The sequence below is a fragment of the Lagopus muta genome, chromosome 7 (assembly GCF_023343835.1).
Source record: "Lagopus muta isolate bLagMut1 chromosome 7, bLagMut1 primary, whole genome shotgun sequence".
Taxonomy (NCBI): domain Eukaryota; kingdom Metazoa; phylum Chordata; class Aves; order Galliformes; family Phasianidae; genus Lagopus; species Lagopus muta.
The window spans coordinates 15510055-15529520 of record NC_064439.1 but is presented as its reverse complement, the minus strand read 5'-3'; the positions used below and the strand labels follow the sequence as shown (position 1 = coordinate 15529520).

General features: G+C 36.3%; 1 protein-coding gene across 10 annotated transcripts in view; it reads right to left on the bottom strand.

The window, feature by feature from the left end:
* Window positions 1-19466, bottom strand: part of MPP7 (MAGUK p55 scaffold protein 7) — a 144987-nt gene that overhangs the window by 73614 nt on the left and 51907 nt on the right. For all 10 annotated transcript variants that reach the window (XM_048951974.1, XM_048951976.1, XM_048951975.1 and 7 more), the window contains one exon: window positions 13808-13926. In XM_048951974.1, coding sequence (XP_048807931.1) covers window positions 13808-13926 — 119 coding nt within the window. The remainder of the gene's footprint in view (window positions 1-13807; window positions 13927-19466) is intronic.

Below are 19466 nucleotides of genomic sequence, written 5' to 3'. Positions count from 1 at the left end.
ATGGCAGAGCAGTCACCAACCACTTGAAATTCAACAAGAGCAAGGGCCAGATTTGGCACCTGGAATGGGGCAGCCCCAGATTACACGCATGGACAGGAGGATGAGAGGCTGGAGGGCAGCCCTGCAGAAAGGGATCCCTGAGTGCCAGAGTTCAAGGAGCTTTTGGGCACTGCTCTAAGACATCAGGTTTGGGTGGTGCTGTGTGCAGCCCAGGGTAGGACTTGATGATCCCTGTGGGGTTTCTATGACTAATTAAGGTCACAAAAAGTACTTGATTTTCAAACCAATTCTACTGAAATGACTTCTCATCTGAAGCATATATATATGTATATATACACACTGTAACCTCACTATTTTTTTTTTTTTTTTACTTTCCAGCTTCGGAGAGTGAGCTGAATATTGTAATGAATTATTTTACTGACATAACTGTCATATAAACAATACGTCTTGCTAAGTAACTTATTTAAATATACTTTTACTTAAAGAACACTTCATGCAAGTACGAAAGAAATTACAACTTCTTCTGATGCCCTTCAGTTCTGAAGAAACGCAACTCAGTAAAATTACACAGAAAGTAATGAAACCCAGATGGAAATAATCCTTACAGCAACAATCAAACAGCTGATGTTTCTACAATGATTCTAAATAGAAAACTTGAGGAAAATCTTATTTTATTCAGGACACTGATGAACTCAGTCTGATCAGTATATTTATACTGTGTATATATCTACCTATATAGTACAGATACATTAGACAGATATATGCATATACGTACTGAAATAAGGCATAATTACTTTTTTTCCCCAGACTTGAGGATAGTCTTGATACTACCCTTCTAGAATGTATCAAGTGTGTGTGTTTTAGTCATGCAAAAAAGACTTGCAAAATGCATACCAAACCAATGTAAATTATTATCATGTGTAACAAACAAAACAAATTGATACAAAACATGGATGGAATATTTCTTCAAATCTTGATACCTGTCAGATTTTAGGAAACACAAAAGTTTCTTCAGCTTTAACAGAATTTTTTATAATGGCATTAGTGCTACTGTTCTTATGTAACCCAAAAGGCAAAAATTCGATTATGGGAGTTAGAATTTAAGCATCTCTAATAAGTTTGAGAGAAAACTTTCTGTCTTTCCTGTAGCCACCATTCTTTGCCATTTTTGAACATGAGTATCAGATTTGCTCATTTCAAGGAAAAAAATCATTTCTCATTTAAAAAAAGAAATAATTATACCGTTTAATGAAACGGGATAGAAACACACCAGATGCAGCTAGAGAGTAAAGAGAAAGACCACATTGACACCAAAGCTATCATATGAAGTTCTCCTCAGCTCAGAATAGACAGTAACAATTGTAACCTTACTTCTGACAGATGTATAAGAAAACTGCAATCCTGAACAATTCATGATTTGCTATTCATTTGATTAGCTAATTCAGCAACTTAAAAAAGAAAAAAAACCCTAATATTACACTGTTTTCCAATGCTTTATGCTAGTTTGCTGATTAGTGAGGAGGCAGAAAGTGAATTTGAATTTACAATGCTTTCCACACCAATGCTAATGCCAATTTATGTTAAATTATTCCCAGAGTCTGTGTACTTCGGTGATATCATACCAAGAATATGGAGAAATCACTTAAGACAATATAAGAAAATCAAACAAACAAAAAAGTCAAAAGAAATAAACATTTCCAAATAAAGAAGCAACCACAATGTTGTTTGTTTTTAATGATAAACAAGCATATAGTTCTATTGTATCAATTATAGCTAAAGACAATTTAAAGTGGGATATATGGAAAGCTGAGATCAATTGTTGGAAGTCTGCTAGGAAGGAGTGGGAGGGAGCACTACACAAGAAGAGCTGGTAGTCTCAAGATGACTGCTAGTAGGATTACTTAAAGACTAAGTTCAGGATCTCACTTAGATTCTAAAATATATAGATGTGCCTAGATTGAATACTTCTACTAAATGCTCATTTCTTCAGAAAACAACAGTAAAAAAGAAAGGTTACATATATTAACAGTAAAAGGCTATCAGTTGCCCAGTAATCTGTTTAACACGTGAACAACTTGTTTTTGTAGTTTTAATTTCTCCTGATACTACAGTTCTGAAGCACTCACCACTATTTTGAATTGAGGTTTTTACTTCTGCATAATTACAAATAATCTAATTTGCATTTCATTTTTCCAAAAGTAAACGATTTCCACTGTTTTGTTATCAATATAAATCTATAGGAAATAACTTTCTTAACTCTGCTCAGTAAGCAAGCAGTTCTCTAATGTGAATAATGGCTAAACTGCCCTTCTCATTGTCTGACAGATTTTTCAGACTCTGATCACATCTAAGATTTTACACAAATGCTGATTGAACATTGCTGAAAGAAAACAGACAACACACAGGATTCTCTGTGTACAGACTGCAAAACCTTGGCACAAACTTGTGCTTTTTCACTTTCACTATTCAGGCAGAGCATACCAAATTTAAATAATGAAGTTTGATTTATTCCTGCTTAGTACAGCAAACACCACCCTTACAGTCCTTTAGCCAGTGCACTTAATCCTAGTTCCAGTGCCATTCAGGTTCCCTGAATTCCTAACATTGAGGAGATCACTGTGGTACAGTTCATTAAGAAGAATTAAACAATTCAAACCTCAACAAGGTTTAATTACAAATAGGAACCTATATATCCTCTGAGTTAAACACAAACACACCCTTATATTTATCAATTAGCACCATCTAGTGGGGTCAGTACAATTCATGCAATATGAACAGTACGTATCTCACTGTTCAGGTTTCCCTGAATTCTCTGCAGCATGTTACGGTACAGCACAGGTCGCCTAATAAATAAGAGTCTGATTCAGGAAAAAAAAAGTTTCCTTTTAATTCATAACATTATATCACTCCATTAAAATTATATTTTAAGGAAGCATTGACATTAAAAGCTGTGTGTACACAAATATGGAAATGCATTAACTGGAAGAAAAAAAACACACAAAACTTTTAGACATTCCTACATGAGCAAAACACAACTTAATTACTGTTTTCTATTTTGACTCCTCTGTTCTCCTGTCATAAATTTAAAGACTGGTGGATTTTTCTTTGAAGAAGCTACTATGAGGGATGCAAACACAGAAAAGAGCACTTATTTAAGGAATATGAAGGTCTTCATCATCAGCACACAATTATGCTGTAAACACAGTTTTTGATAAAATCTGATGAAAGTGCCACAAACACTGGATCACAACCCAAAACACTAATAAAATCACAGATTAAATATCTAGAAACTAATTTCAGAAAATATCCAAGTAATTGATTTAAAAGTGTTCCCTTACATTAAAAACAGATGCTCAGAACTAACCATGCTCATTTATACTGTTCCTCAAATAAGAAATCCAGAAATTGATTTTCTGGTCAGTTTTACATTAAAAGCTGTGAGGACTCAAGTTGTGCATCTTAATAATGCTGAAGAATTTCAAGTACAAAAGCTATCAGCAGCAGCCCCCCTGTGCAGCAGCTCTATATAACGAAACCTCACCAATCAAAGCAGCAGCACATGAGAGTGATTAATGCAGCACTTCAAAAGACCAGGCAGTATCAGCCTCTGCCAACAGCCAAGCTAACTACAGACTTTACTGCTCCCTTCTCTGTGCCTCCCCACAGTCCAGGTTAAATAAATAAAACAAGATAGGAAACAAAACCAACTGACTAAGAGTAAATATGTGCTTACCAGTACGAGAATTCAGAGCAGAGAATTCAAGTACTTGCTTAAAAGCTCTCTAATGAAACCACCACAATGAAAACTATCGTGAATGCCTACAATGCAATGCTTTACATTCTCATTTTACTTCATTTCCGAAAAACAAACGTCAGATAGTGAGCAATTTTCCCATCAGATCACAACAAATCAAGTGCAACACAGACAACGAGGGACACACCTTTGGTGAAATCCCAGACCTAAAATTAATATGAAGACTTTAATTTGTAAATCTTAAAAAAAAAAAAAAAAAAAAAAGTGAAAGGAAGAAACCAACCCTGCAAACAAATAGACATTTTTAGTGGTTAGTAAAGGATGGTCTTCTGTTCTTTTGCGCTTGGTACTAGGTGTAAACTTTTGTTTCATGTTGTTGTTTCATGAGTAAAAGCTCAGAAAAACAGAAAAATGTGAAGAAATATGTAGATCTAGGGGAAAAAAAATAAGCTTGATAAAAACCAGAGGTATAGCTTTTAAGATTATTTGAACATTTTAATTTACACTTAGTGGACTAAACAATTGCAGATACTTATCCACCTAAGTTCAGTTGAGCTCCCCTACCAGAACTGATGATCAGATTCAGTGAGACTGAGAACAAGAGGTCACTTAAACAACATGCTTAATGGTTTGAAAAAAACAGTAGAAAATCAGAAATAAGTAAAAACCAGCATGATGTTACCAAGGAGAAGTCATGATAGGTTTAATTATTAAAGTGTTATTAATGATTATTAAAGTGTTATTAAAGTGTTTACAGGAATGTGAAAGGGAAAATAAAGATACAACAAAAAGGAAACAAAGATCTGCCATAGATTATTAAAAAAAAAAACCCACTTAGCAATATAAAAGTAAACATAAAATCATCCAGTTCTAAAAAAGACAAATACGCATACTCTGAAAACAGAGACAGCAGAATCAGGAAAGAAGATGCAATCAAGCCATGGGTTTTCCTCAAGTGGCTACTTGATGTGGAACAAAGAAAAATACTTTTTCCCCTTTGAAAGAAGACAATAATAACAATATAATATAATATGGGCAGATTATTAGTTAGAAATTGCTAGAAAATGATATTTCAGAATGAAAGAGCACAGTCATAAAACTACACATATTTTATTGCATGGCATTCACTATGGCATGATCTGTAGTTAGTGATTCTGTGATTAACAACGTACCAAACTTCAATATTCCATCTCCATCTCATTATTTCAGATGCCATAGTAGCATGATTATAATCATGGGTTACTTTTTTTTCCTAGAATGTTTGGAACTTAGAAATTCAGAATCGTAGGCTGATTTATGGTTTCATCCTGATTAAAGCTGTATGTATCTGTCATGTCACTGCTAGACTATTTAATCACTAAATCTCAACAAAAGCTGCTCTTTTCCATGAAATCCAATCTGTAAAGTACAGTAAGATTCAAAATGCTTTATGAAGATGATATCCATACTAAATGCAAAGCAGTAGTGATCAGTAGATGGTCTTCTTCTACCCTTGTAACTCAAATCACACTGTGATTCCATGATAAATGTGTGTAAGTGCATTGTCATGTACATCAGCAAACTTTAAGCTGGACTAGGCAGTGAGAGGAAGCCAGCATCTCAGAGGACTCAAGGACTGAACCAGTGTCTTGGTAAAGTGCCATGGCTATTTAGTTGGACTTAGCACCAGCAGTGACATTTGAGGAATCTGTGAACACAGGTGTGCTTATAAACCTAGAGAGGAAAGTTTTGAGGGTTTTTGCTGGTGTACTCCAGCCCTGATTGGCTGGAGAGAAGGAACACTGACCAAGCTGTCTGCTTTTCTATTTCTATCAGATCATTTGGCACTTAGGTGAGTAATGGCACTGCTCTGTCTGCTAGAACCTCTCTGGCCAGCTGAGCACCTGAGAACAAACATCCAGCCCTACTGCTGGTTGGATCTGCAAAAGGGAACATCCCATCCTTCTTACAACTCTTATGAATCATATTTTTGCACTGCAGAAGCTTGCTTGGGTAGTTAAATCTATCTGTTCAAAACAGTAACAAAAAACAAACAAACAAACAAACAACAACCATTAAGTACACCCTTACATGATCACCTACAGAACATTAATTTTTCTCATCTGCCACAGAAAATGACTCCCAGTCCAGAAGAAAAGAATGGTGAAAAAAAATAAAAAAAAAAAGCTTAAAATGATATTATCATTCAATACATTGGATTTATCAAACTACTGAGCAGCTTATGAGACCTCTGATTGGCCTCAGCATCATACACAAAACATGAATCACTTTGTTAAAGAAATATTGTACAAGTTTTGTAAGTCAAGAAAAATCCGGACATGGCACAGGTTTTGTCACCAGTCTTGCCCCTCTGCAAGAACCGAATTACAAACTATTTGTCTTAGAAGGATCTGGACTCACTTCTTGATGTCTAGAGCATTTTGGCTGGATTTCTGCTACTCCTTGGAGGTTTCCCAGCAGAAACTTTAAATCAATTACTACTGATCCAAAAAATGCCTCCGTCTGGAGTTTAACCTAAACCAAAGTTTTTTCACATTCCAAAGCACTGATTAATTCACAAGTTTCAAGTTGTAGTCATAGACCAGTATTTCACACCTCTGATTTAATAAGCTTATCTATTTTATTTTTCATTTCAAAAATTTCTTGGTATACCATACCTGCAGAATCTCTTATCTAGCCCAACTTCTACAGCTTTTATGAGACTAAACTGTCAACAAGCCCATTTAATTGCAATTTTAGAAACTGATCTTGGATTTTTTTATTATTATTTTTAACAACATGGGCTGAAAGGAGGATATGTTGACAAGAACAAGACTTCCTTATAAAAATCTAGATGAAAATTTCAAGTCTCTACTATTAAACACATTAGCAGCTCTGATGTAGAAGCTGCAGATGCTGGTGATACCAGATATCAAAACTTGGGGCAGAAGTTGGCACTTTCAGTTACACTTCAACCAAGAAGTACAAAATAAAACAGGCAAAACAAACACTATCTGCTTTCCAGTAAACAAAGTACAAGCAAAATATAAATACTTCTTTTGAATCTCAGAAATGATTCATATTTCACCATAACTGCAATACATCCGTTTGGCACTAACTTGACGTGCATTTTCTCTGAAAGAAGGTTACACTGTCCAATGCTAAGCTTGACCGCTTTTTCATTAAGCTGGAGGTGCAGTCTTTCACTTTAATGAAGGCACAAATAAGCACAGCTATGTGTGAATGTATGAATGCGTAATGTAAAACAACTGTTTTTCATCAGAGAAAGTCCTAATATAGTACATGGAAAGTTTAGGGTTTTAGCTAGGATTTAAAACAAAAGCATTGATGTTTGCATCCTGTTTGATCAGTCATCACTTGATGCACTGCATGTTTACACAGTGAGCACACAGGCAAGTGAAAGGGGTCAATACACACATGCTCCATCCAGAAATTCCCTATCACAACAGCAAAGCATTTGCTCGATGCCTGGCTGCTACTTACCTTACGTGAATTTTCCACTGCAACAATATCAGTCTGAATAAAGTAGAGATCCTGTAGTATTTTCTATAAAACTTCAATTACCTTATTTTGATTAATCTGATCACTGTTCCCATGGAAATTAAGTTTAAAGGCAGCTGACTGCCTCCAGCTAAGAGTGATCTCTTTACTTGCACATTTCAGCTGCTGGCTATTGAACAGGTCTCCAAAAATCACTTTGGCTTCAAAGTTACACTTTAAATTCACATGGCATTTCATATGGAATAACACCTTGCATTACATTTTTTTGAATGCAGTAATTTTGGTGGAAGCAAAATGACTCAATGCTTCAATGCTAATTACTCCAAATACAAATGCAAACTGCTATTTTAAAAGACGCTATCAGGCTTTCCTACAGTATATTTTTTTCTATACTTTCATCTTTAGGTAAGTAGGAAGCATACGATCAAGCTTTATTTTAGTAAACAAATTAGATCATTACCTACAAATACTTTAGATCAGAAGACCACTGAAATTCTGTACATACAAACCAACAATGACCTGGTTTTAAAGAATGACAAAGAACTGCCTTCTATTGTCTACTCCATAGATATTAAAGAGTTCAACTGTAGTAAATTCCTTCTCCTCTCTCCTAAAATTGTATAAGTTTTTAAGCCCGCCTAGCTGTCCATATCTATCCAATGTTTGAATAGCCAGCATGACATGAGTAAGAGCCTTATTCAGAACTTTTTTTGCATGCCTTCTCTGAATTAAAGATGTAACTCTAAGAATCAATCCTTCTCTAGAGCGTGAAGAACAATTATTTTCCATTGGCCATGAATTGGTCCCAGCTGCCAAGCTCCACACTCCCACCTCCTCCTCCAGATGGTGGTAAATGCTTACTCACACCACCTTCTTCATTTCTTGCCCATCTCCAAAATAAACAGCACTTCAGAACTTCAGAAGAGCTTACAGGACTTTTCCCATCACCTGGGAGGTACAGCTTTTTAAAAATAAATTTGATTGAGAACCCTGCAGTAAAGAACCGTAAGGACTTTGAATACCAAGCTACATTTTAGTGAACGAGCTATCAGTTTCAATAATTCCATCAACTCCAAGGTGGTCTGTACACATCTCAGGTCTACAACACTGTCCTGAATCCACGATCCACTCACTGAGTTTGATTTAAGGTTCGATAGCTGTAACCTTCAAATCTCCAGTCCCACTTTCCCTTCTATTTTTTTCCACATTTGCTGTCATTTGATAATGCTGGTCCTCTGAGCTCCTCCTGAGCTACCTGCTTATGTCTGCTCTGAAATCAGAAATGCTTCTCACCATTCCTTTACCAGGTACAAGGATACAAGCGACCAAAGCCTCTCACAAACACACCCTGCTCCCTCCATACAACAAAGCAATTAACAGGAAAAAAGTTTTTGTGAGCTGCAGAATCAGTTTCAATGAAGATTGTGTAAAGATTAAGTAAAATTCAATGGAAAATGCACACAAAGAACAATGTAATCAGATAGTAACTAATATGCTACAATTAAAAAATATTTCAATAACAGCTTCTAGCTTGAAGTACAGAGACAGTCAATATCAACATCATTGGGCTACCATGAAGAAAGCCAACTCCATCCTATCTACTACATCCTTCTCATCCATCACCACCCTTGTTATTCTTTTGATATCTACACAGATATCATTTCCTTAATCTGTGGGTCATCCTCATCAACTGTTTAAACAATGAGTCCAGAAAAATCACTTGTGGCACACAATTGAGCAGAACAATTCATATAAGCAGGTCTGTTTCCTCTATATTCTTTGGGAAGAATATGCAATTGTGGGGATGCTGGAGCACATGCTCAGGCAAGAGGATTCACCTTGAAGATGCAGCACATGGGGGGAGAATACAGACAATTAATGTAGAACATACCTGGAGGTCAGGTGCAGAATGTCTGACAATAGTGAAGATGGGGAAGCTGCACCATACAGCCCCTCCATGAGTTCTACAAGAACCACCACGATTGTAAGATTTGGGCTATATAATCATTTGATTGAATGTGCATGACAAATAATTTATACCAGGATATAGTTCTGACTATTCTATTTTTGAAGATTAGATTACTTAGAAAATATTAGTCATTAATATTCACTTTACAGTCAATAATATTAGATATTAGTTATCGACATTACAAACATGAGTATATTCTAAACTTCTCAGAACTACAAACCAAGCCACATAAAGGTGAAACTAATAGAAAATTAGCACTAATTAAGGAACAGCTCTCCTATGAGGACAGGCTTAGAGAGCTAGGGCTGTTCAATCTAGAAAAGAGAAGGGGCTGCGAGGTGACCTTCTAGTGGCCTGTCTGTACCTAAAGAGGATCTACAAGAAAGAAAGAATCAGACTCTTTAGCAGTGTCTGTGGTAACAAGACAAGGGCAAAAAGTTTTATATTAAAAAGAGTAGATTTAGTTTGGATATAAGGAAAAAGTCTTTTACTGTGAGTGGTGAGGCACTGGAACACGTTACTCAGAGATGTGGTGGATTTCCTGTCCCTGGTGACTTCTGCAGCCAGGCTACACCAGGCTCTGAGCACCTGATCTAGTTGTGGACGTTCCTGTTCATTGCAGGGAGTTGGACTACATGACCTTTTAAAGGTTCCTTCCAACTCTATGATTCTAAGGTTTTGCAGAGCCAGCCACCAAAATACACAATGTCACAATGAAATCAGTCTAGATTCACCAGGTATTCCTTACTTTTTGCAGTAGTTATTTTCTTCCCCAGTGCTACATACTGCTTTTTGGTTGTATGATCTCTTCCCTATCAAGAGAAACAGCAACACCACATTGTTTTCTTAGTCATTGAATATCATAGAATGGCTTGGGTTGGAAGGGACCTCAAAGATCATCTAGTTCCAATGCACCTGCCATGGGAAAGGCTGCCGACTGCTAGATCTACATCAAGCACTAGATCAGATTGCTCAGGGCTCCATCCAGCCTGGCCTTGAACATCTCCAGAGACAGGACATCCACAACCTCTACAGGCAGAGTACAGAATTGGCTAAAGAAACGTGCATGCTCTGAATCAGTCAATGCCAATTGGTAAAGTACAATTGGTTAAAAAGCCTAACAGAGAGGCTTACTCAGTGTTTGAGCATTACATATACATATGTATATACATATATACAATGAAAAATGTTTAAGGTTACATTACGAGTAGAAGCGTCATCTTGGAGCTTAGTATATAACACTAACACTATGCACTAACAGCAAGTAAGCACACATGGAAATTCTTGTAACTCCTCTAAAAACAAGCTAAAGGAGATGTTAAAACATACCTTTATTTACCTTTGTTCCTCTAATAATCCAGCACAAACAGAGTGCTCATGTGCTAGTTAAGATTTCAAGTAAATTAGTACTCGTAATTATTCAAAGGATCATCTCTTCATGATCCTTGTCATTACATCTCTACAGAATTACTGGGATCTCCACCATATTAAAAATAAGGAGAAACTTAAGAAAGTTACGTAATAAGACAAGGAAGTAACAAATTGAGTGAAATGGAGACAAACTTTGAACATTCACTATCTACAGACAGCTTTCTCTTCCAAACAGTCACCAGTGCTTGTGGGTTCCTTCTTCTCTATACTTTGCAAACTAAAAATCTAATCAACAGATTCTTTTACTGAGAAAAAAAAAAAAAAAAAAAAAAAAGAAATCAAGACCAGTTGCATCAGTTTTTGCTGGTTTTACTTACTACAATAGGAATGTATTGTAGGGAACTATCCAGTATTTGCAGGGTAATGGACTGGATGATCTAATACAACTTTTCCATTTCTGACTTCTTAGAACAGCTCAGGCTGATCCAAGCTCACAAAAAGATTTCTATCCAAAAGTACTGAATGAAGAGAAATCCAATGCAAGGTTTTGGTCTGTTGTTTTGTTTTGTTTTTTACCCTTTTCAACATTAAGACGGTCAGAGTAGCAAACCATATGCCACAGCATATAACCAAACACAAAACACTATGATTATTAAATGTCCATAAAACTTACAATATCGGTACAAAAGGTAGAAAGTTCATTTTATACTTTTCCAGCATTTTGGAGCATTTTATCCACTTTAAAACTTAGAAAAACAGCTTTTCTTTATACTTGCAATTATTAAACAGCAAGGTATGATGCTCAGCTTTGAAATTTTTATTAAGCAGTGTGTCTATTTTACATTGAGAAATACTAGTGCATAATTGGTAGCAAATCAGTGCTAATTTTCTTCCAATTTGTGAAGTTTAAAACCCACACATACCACGATCGCAGCATCTTTGGCTCTAAGCTAGCGCTTCTTTTTTATTACGAAATATCTGTCATCATTCTCTGCCTGACGAATTGAAAACATTTGTCTTTGCAACAACAGTTGACTTTAAGAAGTCACGGCTAGGAAAAACAGTCTTTCAAATGAGATACCAGAACCCAGAAAGGTTTGGCACTTCTGAAGCCTTGTAACAGGGAAAAACTATGGCAGATGAGATCTTTTCTTTTGCTCTTACAGTTCCATTCCAGACAAGCTACTCACTGCCTTTTCTGAAACTTGATAGCACATTGAATAATCCTTCTAAAATGAGTTAAAGGTCAAATACGTACTGTGTTTCAGATACAGCCTTGGGACACAGATATGAACTAGATAACCTTTTGAAAGTTCTTCAGGTATTTTTTCCATAACATGGCCATCAGAAAGTGAGGTCCTGCATCCTGTGACATGCATTGAGCCATTCTAGATGCTGATAAAAGCCTCAGTTAAAAAAGCTGTTTTTTGAATAAAATTGGGATGGTGTATTAAAGAATAAGTGTAACTAGTAAACAATAAAGAAAAGATGCAACTTCAAAAAATAAATCTATTTGAAGAGACATAATAGGACCTCAACATAACCTCTCACAAGTTAGGAACTACACATTTATTTAATTCTTGGTCCTAAAATCTAAAGATGAATAATAAAGATGGTTGGAATACTTCAATGACTGCTTGTAACTGCAACGAGACGTTCTTTCACTGAAGCCCAACATTTCCCAACTGCCTGAAGAGCCCTTTTTCATCTAATAAGAACAATCCATCCTGCAATAACAAACAATTAGGACTCACCACTAGTATGAGAGCACAACTTTTCCAAACAGAGTATACTCAAGATGAGTGTCATAGTTACAGTTGTGCTATGATTATTTTCTTTTGCAGGGAGAGACAAGGGACCACTTCCATAAGTTCAAAAGGTTAAGATTCTGACTCAATACAAAATTAAGAGCAAATGTTGAAATTTTACTGTTTCACAGATCCACGCTCATGTTCTAGACAGCCTTCTTTAAATTCCAATCCAGAATGAAAACTAATTTAGCTCCTGACCTAACATTTAACTCAGATTCACACTGCTATCAACCTACATTAGGAATATAATCAGTGTGTCTCTTTCAGTGATCTTCTTAGCAAGCTGGACAGCTGAATCAAAGCAATAAGAAGCCTGGGAATCACCACGTTTCAGAAATTTTGATTAAATTCTTGAGACAAGTGAGTTCTGAAAAACATCATTCCGCTGTTTGTTGCTTTTGTGTACTTGTGCCTATTTTTATGTGCAATTTCACAGCTAACTTGAAAATCTTGGCCAAGTTCCAACATTATCAAATCTTTTCTGGAGTAAGATTGCTGAAACAGAGGGGGAAAGGTTACATCAAAATAACAGCTTTAGTGTTAAGCCTCTTCTAGATCAACGACTGACAACTGCAACAAATTCTACTCAACTACATTCTAGTCTGGATATATTCATGGTGTGGGTTACCACCAGTTACTGACTCACTTGAGAACTAAGGATTTCCTTACAGCTTGAATTAGCTCTGTACTAGTGACCTGAGCCATATTTACCATTTTGAAGGAGTGGAACATTTCTAATCAGCTGATTGGTCCCATTTTTCTTCTGTAAGCAATTCTAGTAGTACTGGGGTTACTCTGCATGGCATGCTTTGATCCCTCATTGCTGATCATTTTTGTAGCAGGACACTTTACTTAAGTATTCTTCCAAACTTATTTTAGGTTGTCCTTCAGTCCAACATATTTATGTGCAAAACAATTTTAAATGGAGGCAAGCCAATAAAAGAAACAGCTTACTAGAATTTCAGTTGACTTTGTTAAAGGAAATTATTTTAAATTAATGTGGCTACTGAACTGTTGCCATACTTGACCTCAGAAAATATATTCCTTCTAATTTTTGCTGTGAACATTTATTTATTTAAGCTAAACTCCAGGTCTTGAATGTTGACCATAAAGAAGGCTCAGATTTCCTGCTACTATTCCTTACTCTCTTTTTCTAAACAAGGGCAAACAACATATGTTTGCTGCATTAGCATTATGCTGCCAAAACATCACTCTTAAATGAAATCATCTATGTATTTTTGGTAGAATCTTATTTAACAACTTCCACTCTGACAGAAACAGAGTTAAAACAAGGCTGTTTTGTTTTCACCGAGCAAGTTTTATCACTGGTTTACTAGATGGCGCTCAAAACATTTTTCCATATGCTCTTCTCAAAGAGAATTTGACTTAAATGTGGTTTACCTTCACCAGTGAATGAAGGCTTTTTTCACCAAACATATCCCAGAGGAAGGTCAGGTCTTCCTGGCTGTCCACATGTGGCTGCAGCTGGGCTGGCAATGCTGCCAGCAGTTCATACAGACCTATAAAATGAAAATAAAACACAAAGTGTAATCTAGGGGTGATCTCATTAATTTCACTTAACAGTTCTGTGTAATTGGCTGCCTGGAGCATGTCATTTTAACTGAATAGGGAGTCTGGAGTATCCAGCATAACATTAGCTTGTAGAATTAAAAAGAACATTTTTTAAAAATTACAAAAAAGAAAGTATTAGCAGTGTACTTTTTACCTTGTCACAGTTGTTGAGCTTCTATATCCATACGTATTTACACAAGGTTACAGAGAAATTCGTAAAGGTTTTAGGGAAGAAAAAAAAAGGACAAAACGAGAAAAAAACATACATTCCTTCGCTTAATCGTTATTCCATTTCCCTTGATGTTAGCCAAAGAGTGAAATGAGTCATGAATAGGAAAAACTTCCTTAAAAGAACAGAAACTGGATAGGGTGGTCCATTAAAAAAGGGTTCGTGGTTTCTCTAAATATTTCTTGTTAATATATTGCTTAATATTTTTTTTTATCCTGTGTTCAGTAGGAACACTCAGCAAGACAAAAGGAACTGTTATGTGTTACACTATTAAACCTTAAAAAACAAAAACAACGCAGCTTTCCCAGGAACACCCCCACAGAGTACTATTTCAGTCATATTGTTAATTCACAGGTATTCGAGATTATCCATAGGGTGAAGGCCATTGCTGCTCCCGGTTATTTGTGACACACCTCACCAGCAGGCTCTGAGGGGCAGACAGTAGCACAGTGTTCCACAGTAGCATGCAGCATAAAATATCCATCATGCACACAGGCTATCAAGCCGCTGTCCAAGAAATGTAGCAACAGTGTTTGCAGCAGTTTTCTTTAGGGAGGTAACCTGGCATGAGCTGATATCAATTCATAGCACATGTTTAATTTTCCAGTGGGATTACTTGGGGTAAAAAGGACAAAATGCCTTTTTTCTCCTGTCTGCTGTCTACAAAAACACCAACAGTCTCCCGGGATCCAAGATACATGGTCTTGCTATTATTTTTAGTCTGAGTAAGTGCTGCTGTTCGTCACAAGGACAGATTTACAAGATATTCTGCTAGTAAAGAACATTATTCTAAGTTATAGGTTGCCTATTGTTACTATGCCTCTTATCTCCTGAAAGCTTATGACTTCAAATATTTATTAGTAAACACAATTTCACAACCTTTCCAGGTACCACACTCCCCTTTCAAAATCACATACAGCACCTTTGGGACCTGATTATTGAGCATTTTCATGTTTTTTACTGCCTTTCAGTAAAACATTCTGGAAAAAAAAAACGTTCCTTCCAGATACATTCTTTTTGTGGTCCAAGGGTTTTTGGTGGTTGACATTCATTTTCTTAGAATCTTGCTTTTATTTAAATCTGTTCTTATTTATTCTTCAGAAATACTGTAAGAAGAGGATATAACTCAAACCACTACAATTTTGCACGGACAGAAAAAGAAAACTAAGTCTTGCCAAGCAAGATTCCATCAATGACTGAACACTGAAGGAACAGAAATTGAATGGGACTTTTGGCTTTTACCTTCTGGATTATTAGAATTTCACCACTGGGCAAAAAAAAAGAAAATAAATCAGTTTTTAGGTGTGGATGTCACAGTAGTTAACAACTGCAAAATGACACGACTATTACTTCAGCTGCAGAAATAACTAGGAAGAAGAAATAAAATTGCAAAAAAACCTATCCAATTAAATTTACTTCATTTTTAAGAAATATATTTAGAAAATTAAAATTACTTTACACTCAGCCTTACATGTCTGTGTAGAACTACTTTTGTTACTGCAAATACACTTACCTCAGAATAACTTGGAGGTTGTTAAAAAATGGAATAGAAAGCTCAATGCAAGCTTATACCGTGACATAACTGTTTAAGAACAATTCACATATGCCTTTTGGAGGAAAGAAAATATGAACTTTAGCCACTCCCTTCACAAAAGAGATGTACAACAGAACAAGCTTTTTCTTTCTTGTTCACCAAATCTGCTTAGTTTTCACTTATAATCTACCATGAAACTATTCTACGTTTGTAAATGCAGCTTCTCAAACCTCATATAACTAAATCCCTGTGAAAATAAGTTTCTTGATGGGGTAACTCTTACTGTAGGAATACAAGATAATACTAAAGGTGCCTGTAGTGAGACTGGGTTTTACACACAGAACTACCTACAATTCAGGACAGATTAGTCCTGTGGGTGCTTCCATTCCTTGGGGTTTCCACATTCAGATGAATTGCCATGAGTTGCCATGGGCTAAATTTGCTCATACAGCCCTGAACTGCCCCTTCCAGGGAAATGAATGTTTTTATGTCTCTGAAGCTCTAATGCTAGCTTCAACAGCAACTTACCCAATTTATGCAACTTTCTGGGGAAAAGGAGAAAATTAGATGGGTAATCAACTTATTTTATCCAATTCTATGGTCGCGTTTCAAGTCCTGCCCTGCTTTAGCTCTGCAGCGCCGTGTTTATAGCTTTGACCCAGAAGGGGAACAAATCAAGATCCAGCTCTTCTCTGTAGCAGGAGAGCCCTGGCCACCCAGCACACAGGGAACACTATACTCCTGCTCTATAGACTCCCCTTGAAACTAACCATTATGTAGACTGAGAGAAAAGTTTACCATTGGAGACTGTGCTTCAGCCCAACATCAAACCAACCTCCTGCAAAGCTAGCGAGCTGCACCGCAGGTGGTTCTGTGGGCCAGAGCCAAAGGCCACTGCAAGCAATGCAAGTTGTTCACTGCTTTTACCACTGCCAGTCTGCTGAAATCACATTTATTTTTTAAAAATTCTTTTGGTGCCAATTGGAAACATTGAAGTGTTGCTATAGTGAGTTTTTAAAATGCTCATAGGATATGCCCTATGCTGAGATGGACTGTGACGTAAATTAAAACTGCATTAAAAGCCATGGGATGAGATGTAGCTGTGGAGCAGAGAGCTGAATGCTGCCAGGCCCAGGCTGTGCTATCATCAGGCTTTGTGCAATGCCTTCTCCTCACAGCTCTGAGTCAAATGGCATGCACTGATCTTCCATTAAAAAAGGCATTTTGCACACATTTTTGGAAGGGTGCCTAAAATTTAAACTAACACACAAAAAAAGCTCTTTAAAGCTCTAGAAGTTGTTTAAAACAACAGAAATCATGAAAAGCTGAAAAGAAAATCTTTTTTTTTTTTTTTTAAATTCCTTATGTTGGCAACACTGTAAAGAGCCTCACAAAAAAACAAACAAACAAAAACCTGTTGCTATTCTGTTCAGGTTCTTTTTTATTATCATTATTTTTAGTCTAGTTTGGCTAAATTTAAGCAGGCTTTATATTTAAAATGAATCAAAGGTCCACTGGGATTTTCTAGTATCAAAATACTTCAGGTGTCAAAATTCAGTAAAGTAAACATCATGACTTACACAAGAAAAACTCATTTACTTCTATTTTTAAAAGCAGAACATTGATTCAAAGGTCTCAAACGTCCTGAGCACACATCCCAAAAATTAACAAAGAGTTTAAACGTGGAGATGTAAGACTACAACCAGTTATAGAAAGGGAAGTCAGTCCGGCCTGTCCTACAACCTGGGGAAAAAAAATTGAAAATAAAAATCACATCACAGCATAATCATCCCTGGACTTTCCCAAATCACTGAAACAGAGAAGGAAAGATCTAAGGTTCTTTCTAGATTAAACATGGTCACATAACCCAGTGGTAATAGGAGTCACTTCCAGAACAACACGGGAACCCCCAGTTTTAGATACTAGTATGCTGATATTATACTCATGTTATATAAACTAGGTACAGTGTCTAACTTGAACTAAGATGTGAATCAAGTAGCATCCCTGTAGCACAGCAATACCAATAAAAGGAGACAAGCACTGCACACAGTAATATCATAAAACCCTTGGAAGAGAGGAAGGAAAAGTTTGCAGGTGCTCAGATGGCCTATTAAGCCTAACTACCTGAATCAAGAATAAAGAAATTTAATAAATTAATACCAGATATCCAACACTTTCACATGAAATTTATTTCTTCCATGAAAAGAAACACAGGCATTTAAAAACCAACGACTAGATAACTGTTAACAGAAATAATCTATATACAAACATGTAGATAACCTAATAGATACAGACAGCCTAAAACGAAAATGTACAAGAGCTTGTCACGGATAGGGAAACTACTCTGAAGTTTTTGGGCTTGTTGCATACACACAGTAAAACAAAATGGTTGCAAAATAAGGTTTGTAGAATTCTGCCAGCTTGGACTAAGGAAACAACTTCAAGGGAAAAATCCAATGCTTGAAACCTCAGCATTGTCCCTGCTTCAGAAAGCAATAGACAGATTTCACACTTTGTTCTATTAATACACAGACAGTTCCTGCCTTCAGAGTCTCTTCATTTTTTCCTAACCTTAATTAACACAATTTTACTAGATCTGAGTAACTGTATGTAATCTTGAGAATTCTGATTTAAAAATGCTTCACTTAATTTTGCACATGCGATTAGATTTAATGCTAAGAGACAATGGAAAGCTTTTAAATTGGAAACAATGGGACAAATAATTTGTCCAGAATTCCAGAAAACTGCTTCTTTCAGGGTGTTCTTTTCTGTAGGAGTCTGCTTGTTCCTTGGAGGAGAGTAAATGGTGAACCATTTGATGAAAGTGTTCCCGTACTGAACCACTCACACTGCGGAATCCAGATGCTCTACATTCTTGACATCAGAATGGAAAAATTTACTGTTAGTCTAGAGAAATTTAATATCACCATTCTTGTCATATCCTTCATAGCTTCATTATTAGGACAAGTCTGTGGAAGCTATAAACTAGTGCTAAATGATAAAAAATATGGTCTGTGCATTCCATCGCTCTTGCGTATCACAGGAAAACACCAACTTTGTTTTGGTTAGTGTAAGGAAAAAGCTGGAGACAAATGGATGCACATTTGCTTTCATATGCTAATTAATTTCCTGATTTAGCATTCTGAACAATGATGCCAGACTTCCAATCAAAAATTTTTACTGTAACTGAGGGATAATAAACACTAAAGAACATATATCTAAGCCCAGAACAACACTGTAAAATTTTATTGTATTAATAAAACGGGACACACCAACCTTTAAATTTTCCACTTTGTCAAAGGTAAAATAATCAGCACCATTTGCTGCCATTTATAACAAGCTGACATTTTTTCACATTTGAACCGTATTTTACAGTTCTATAAAGGATCAGACAACACTCTCCTTACACAAAGCAAACAGCCCTGCAACAGAAACCCTCGTTCTGACATCACTGCCGCTGCATAATAAAATCAAAGTCACTAACGCTGAATATTGAAAGTTACTTCATTCTCAACTTAGAGAGCAGCATCCACGCACAAGTTCAAACAAAAACATATTCTGTGCACACACGCTTTAGGACAAACTCCACTGTCCTATCAGACTGTAAAAGGACTGCTGTGCGCTCAATCTTCTGAGCAACAAATCCTTCTTTTCTGCGCTCGATAATTCCATCGGGTATGTGGGCTTCGTGAGACTGCAAGAACATACAGGGCTTCAACATCTGC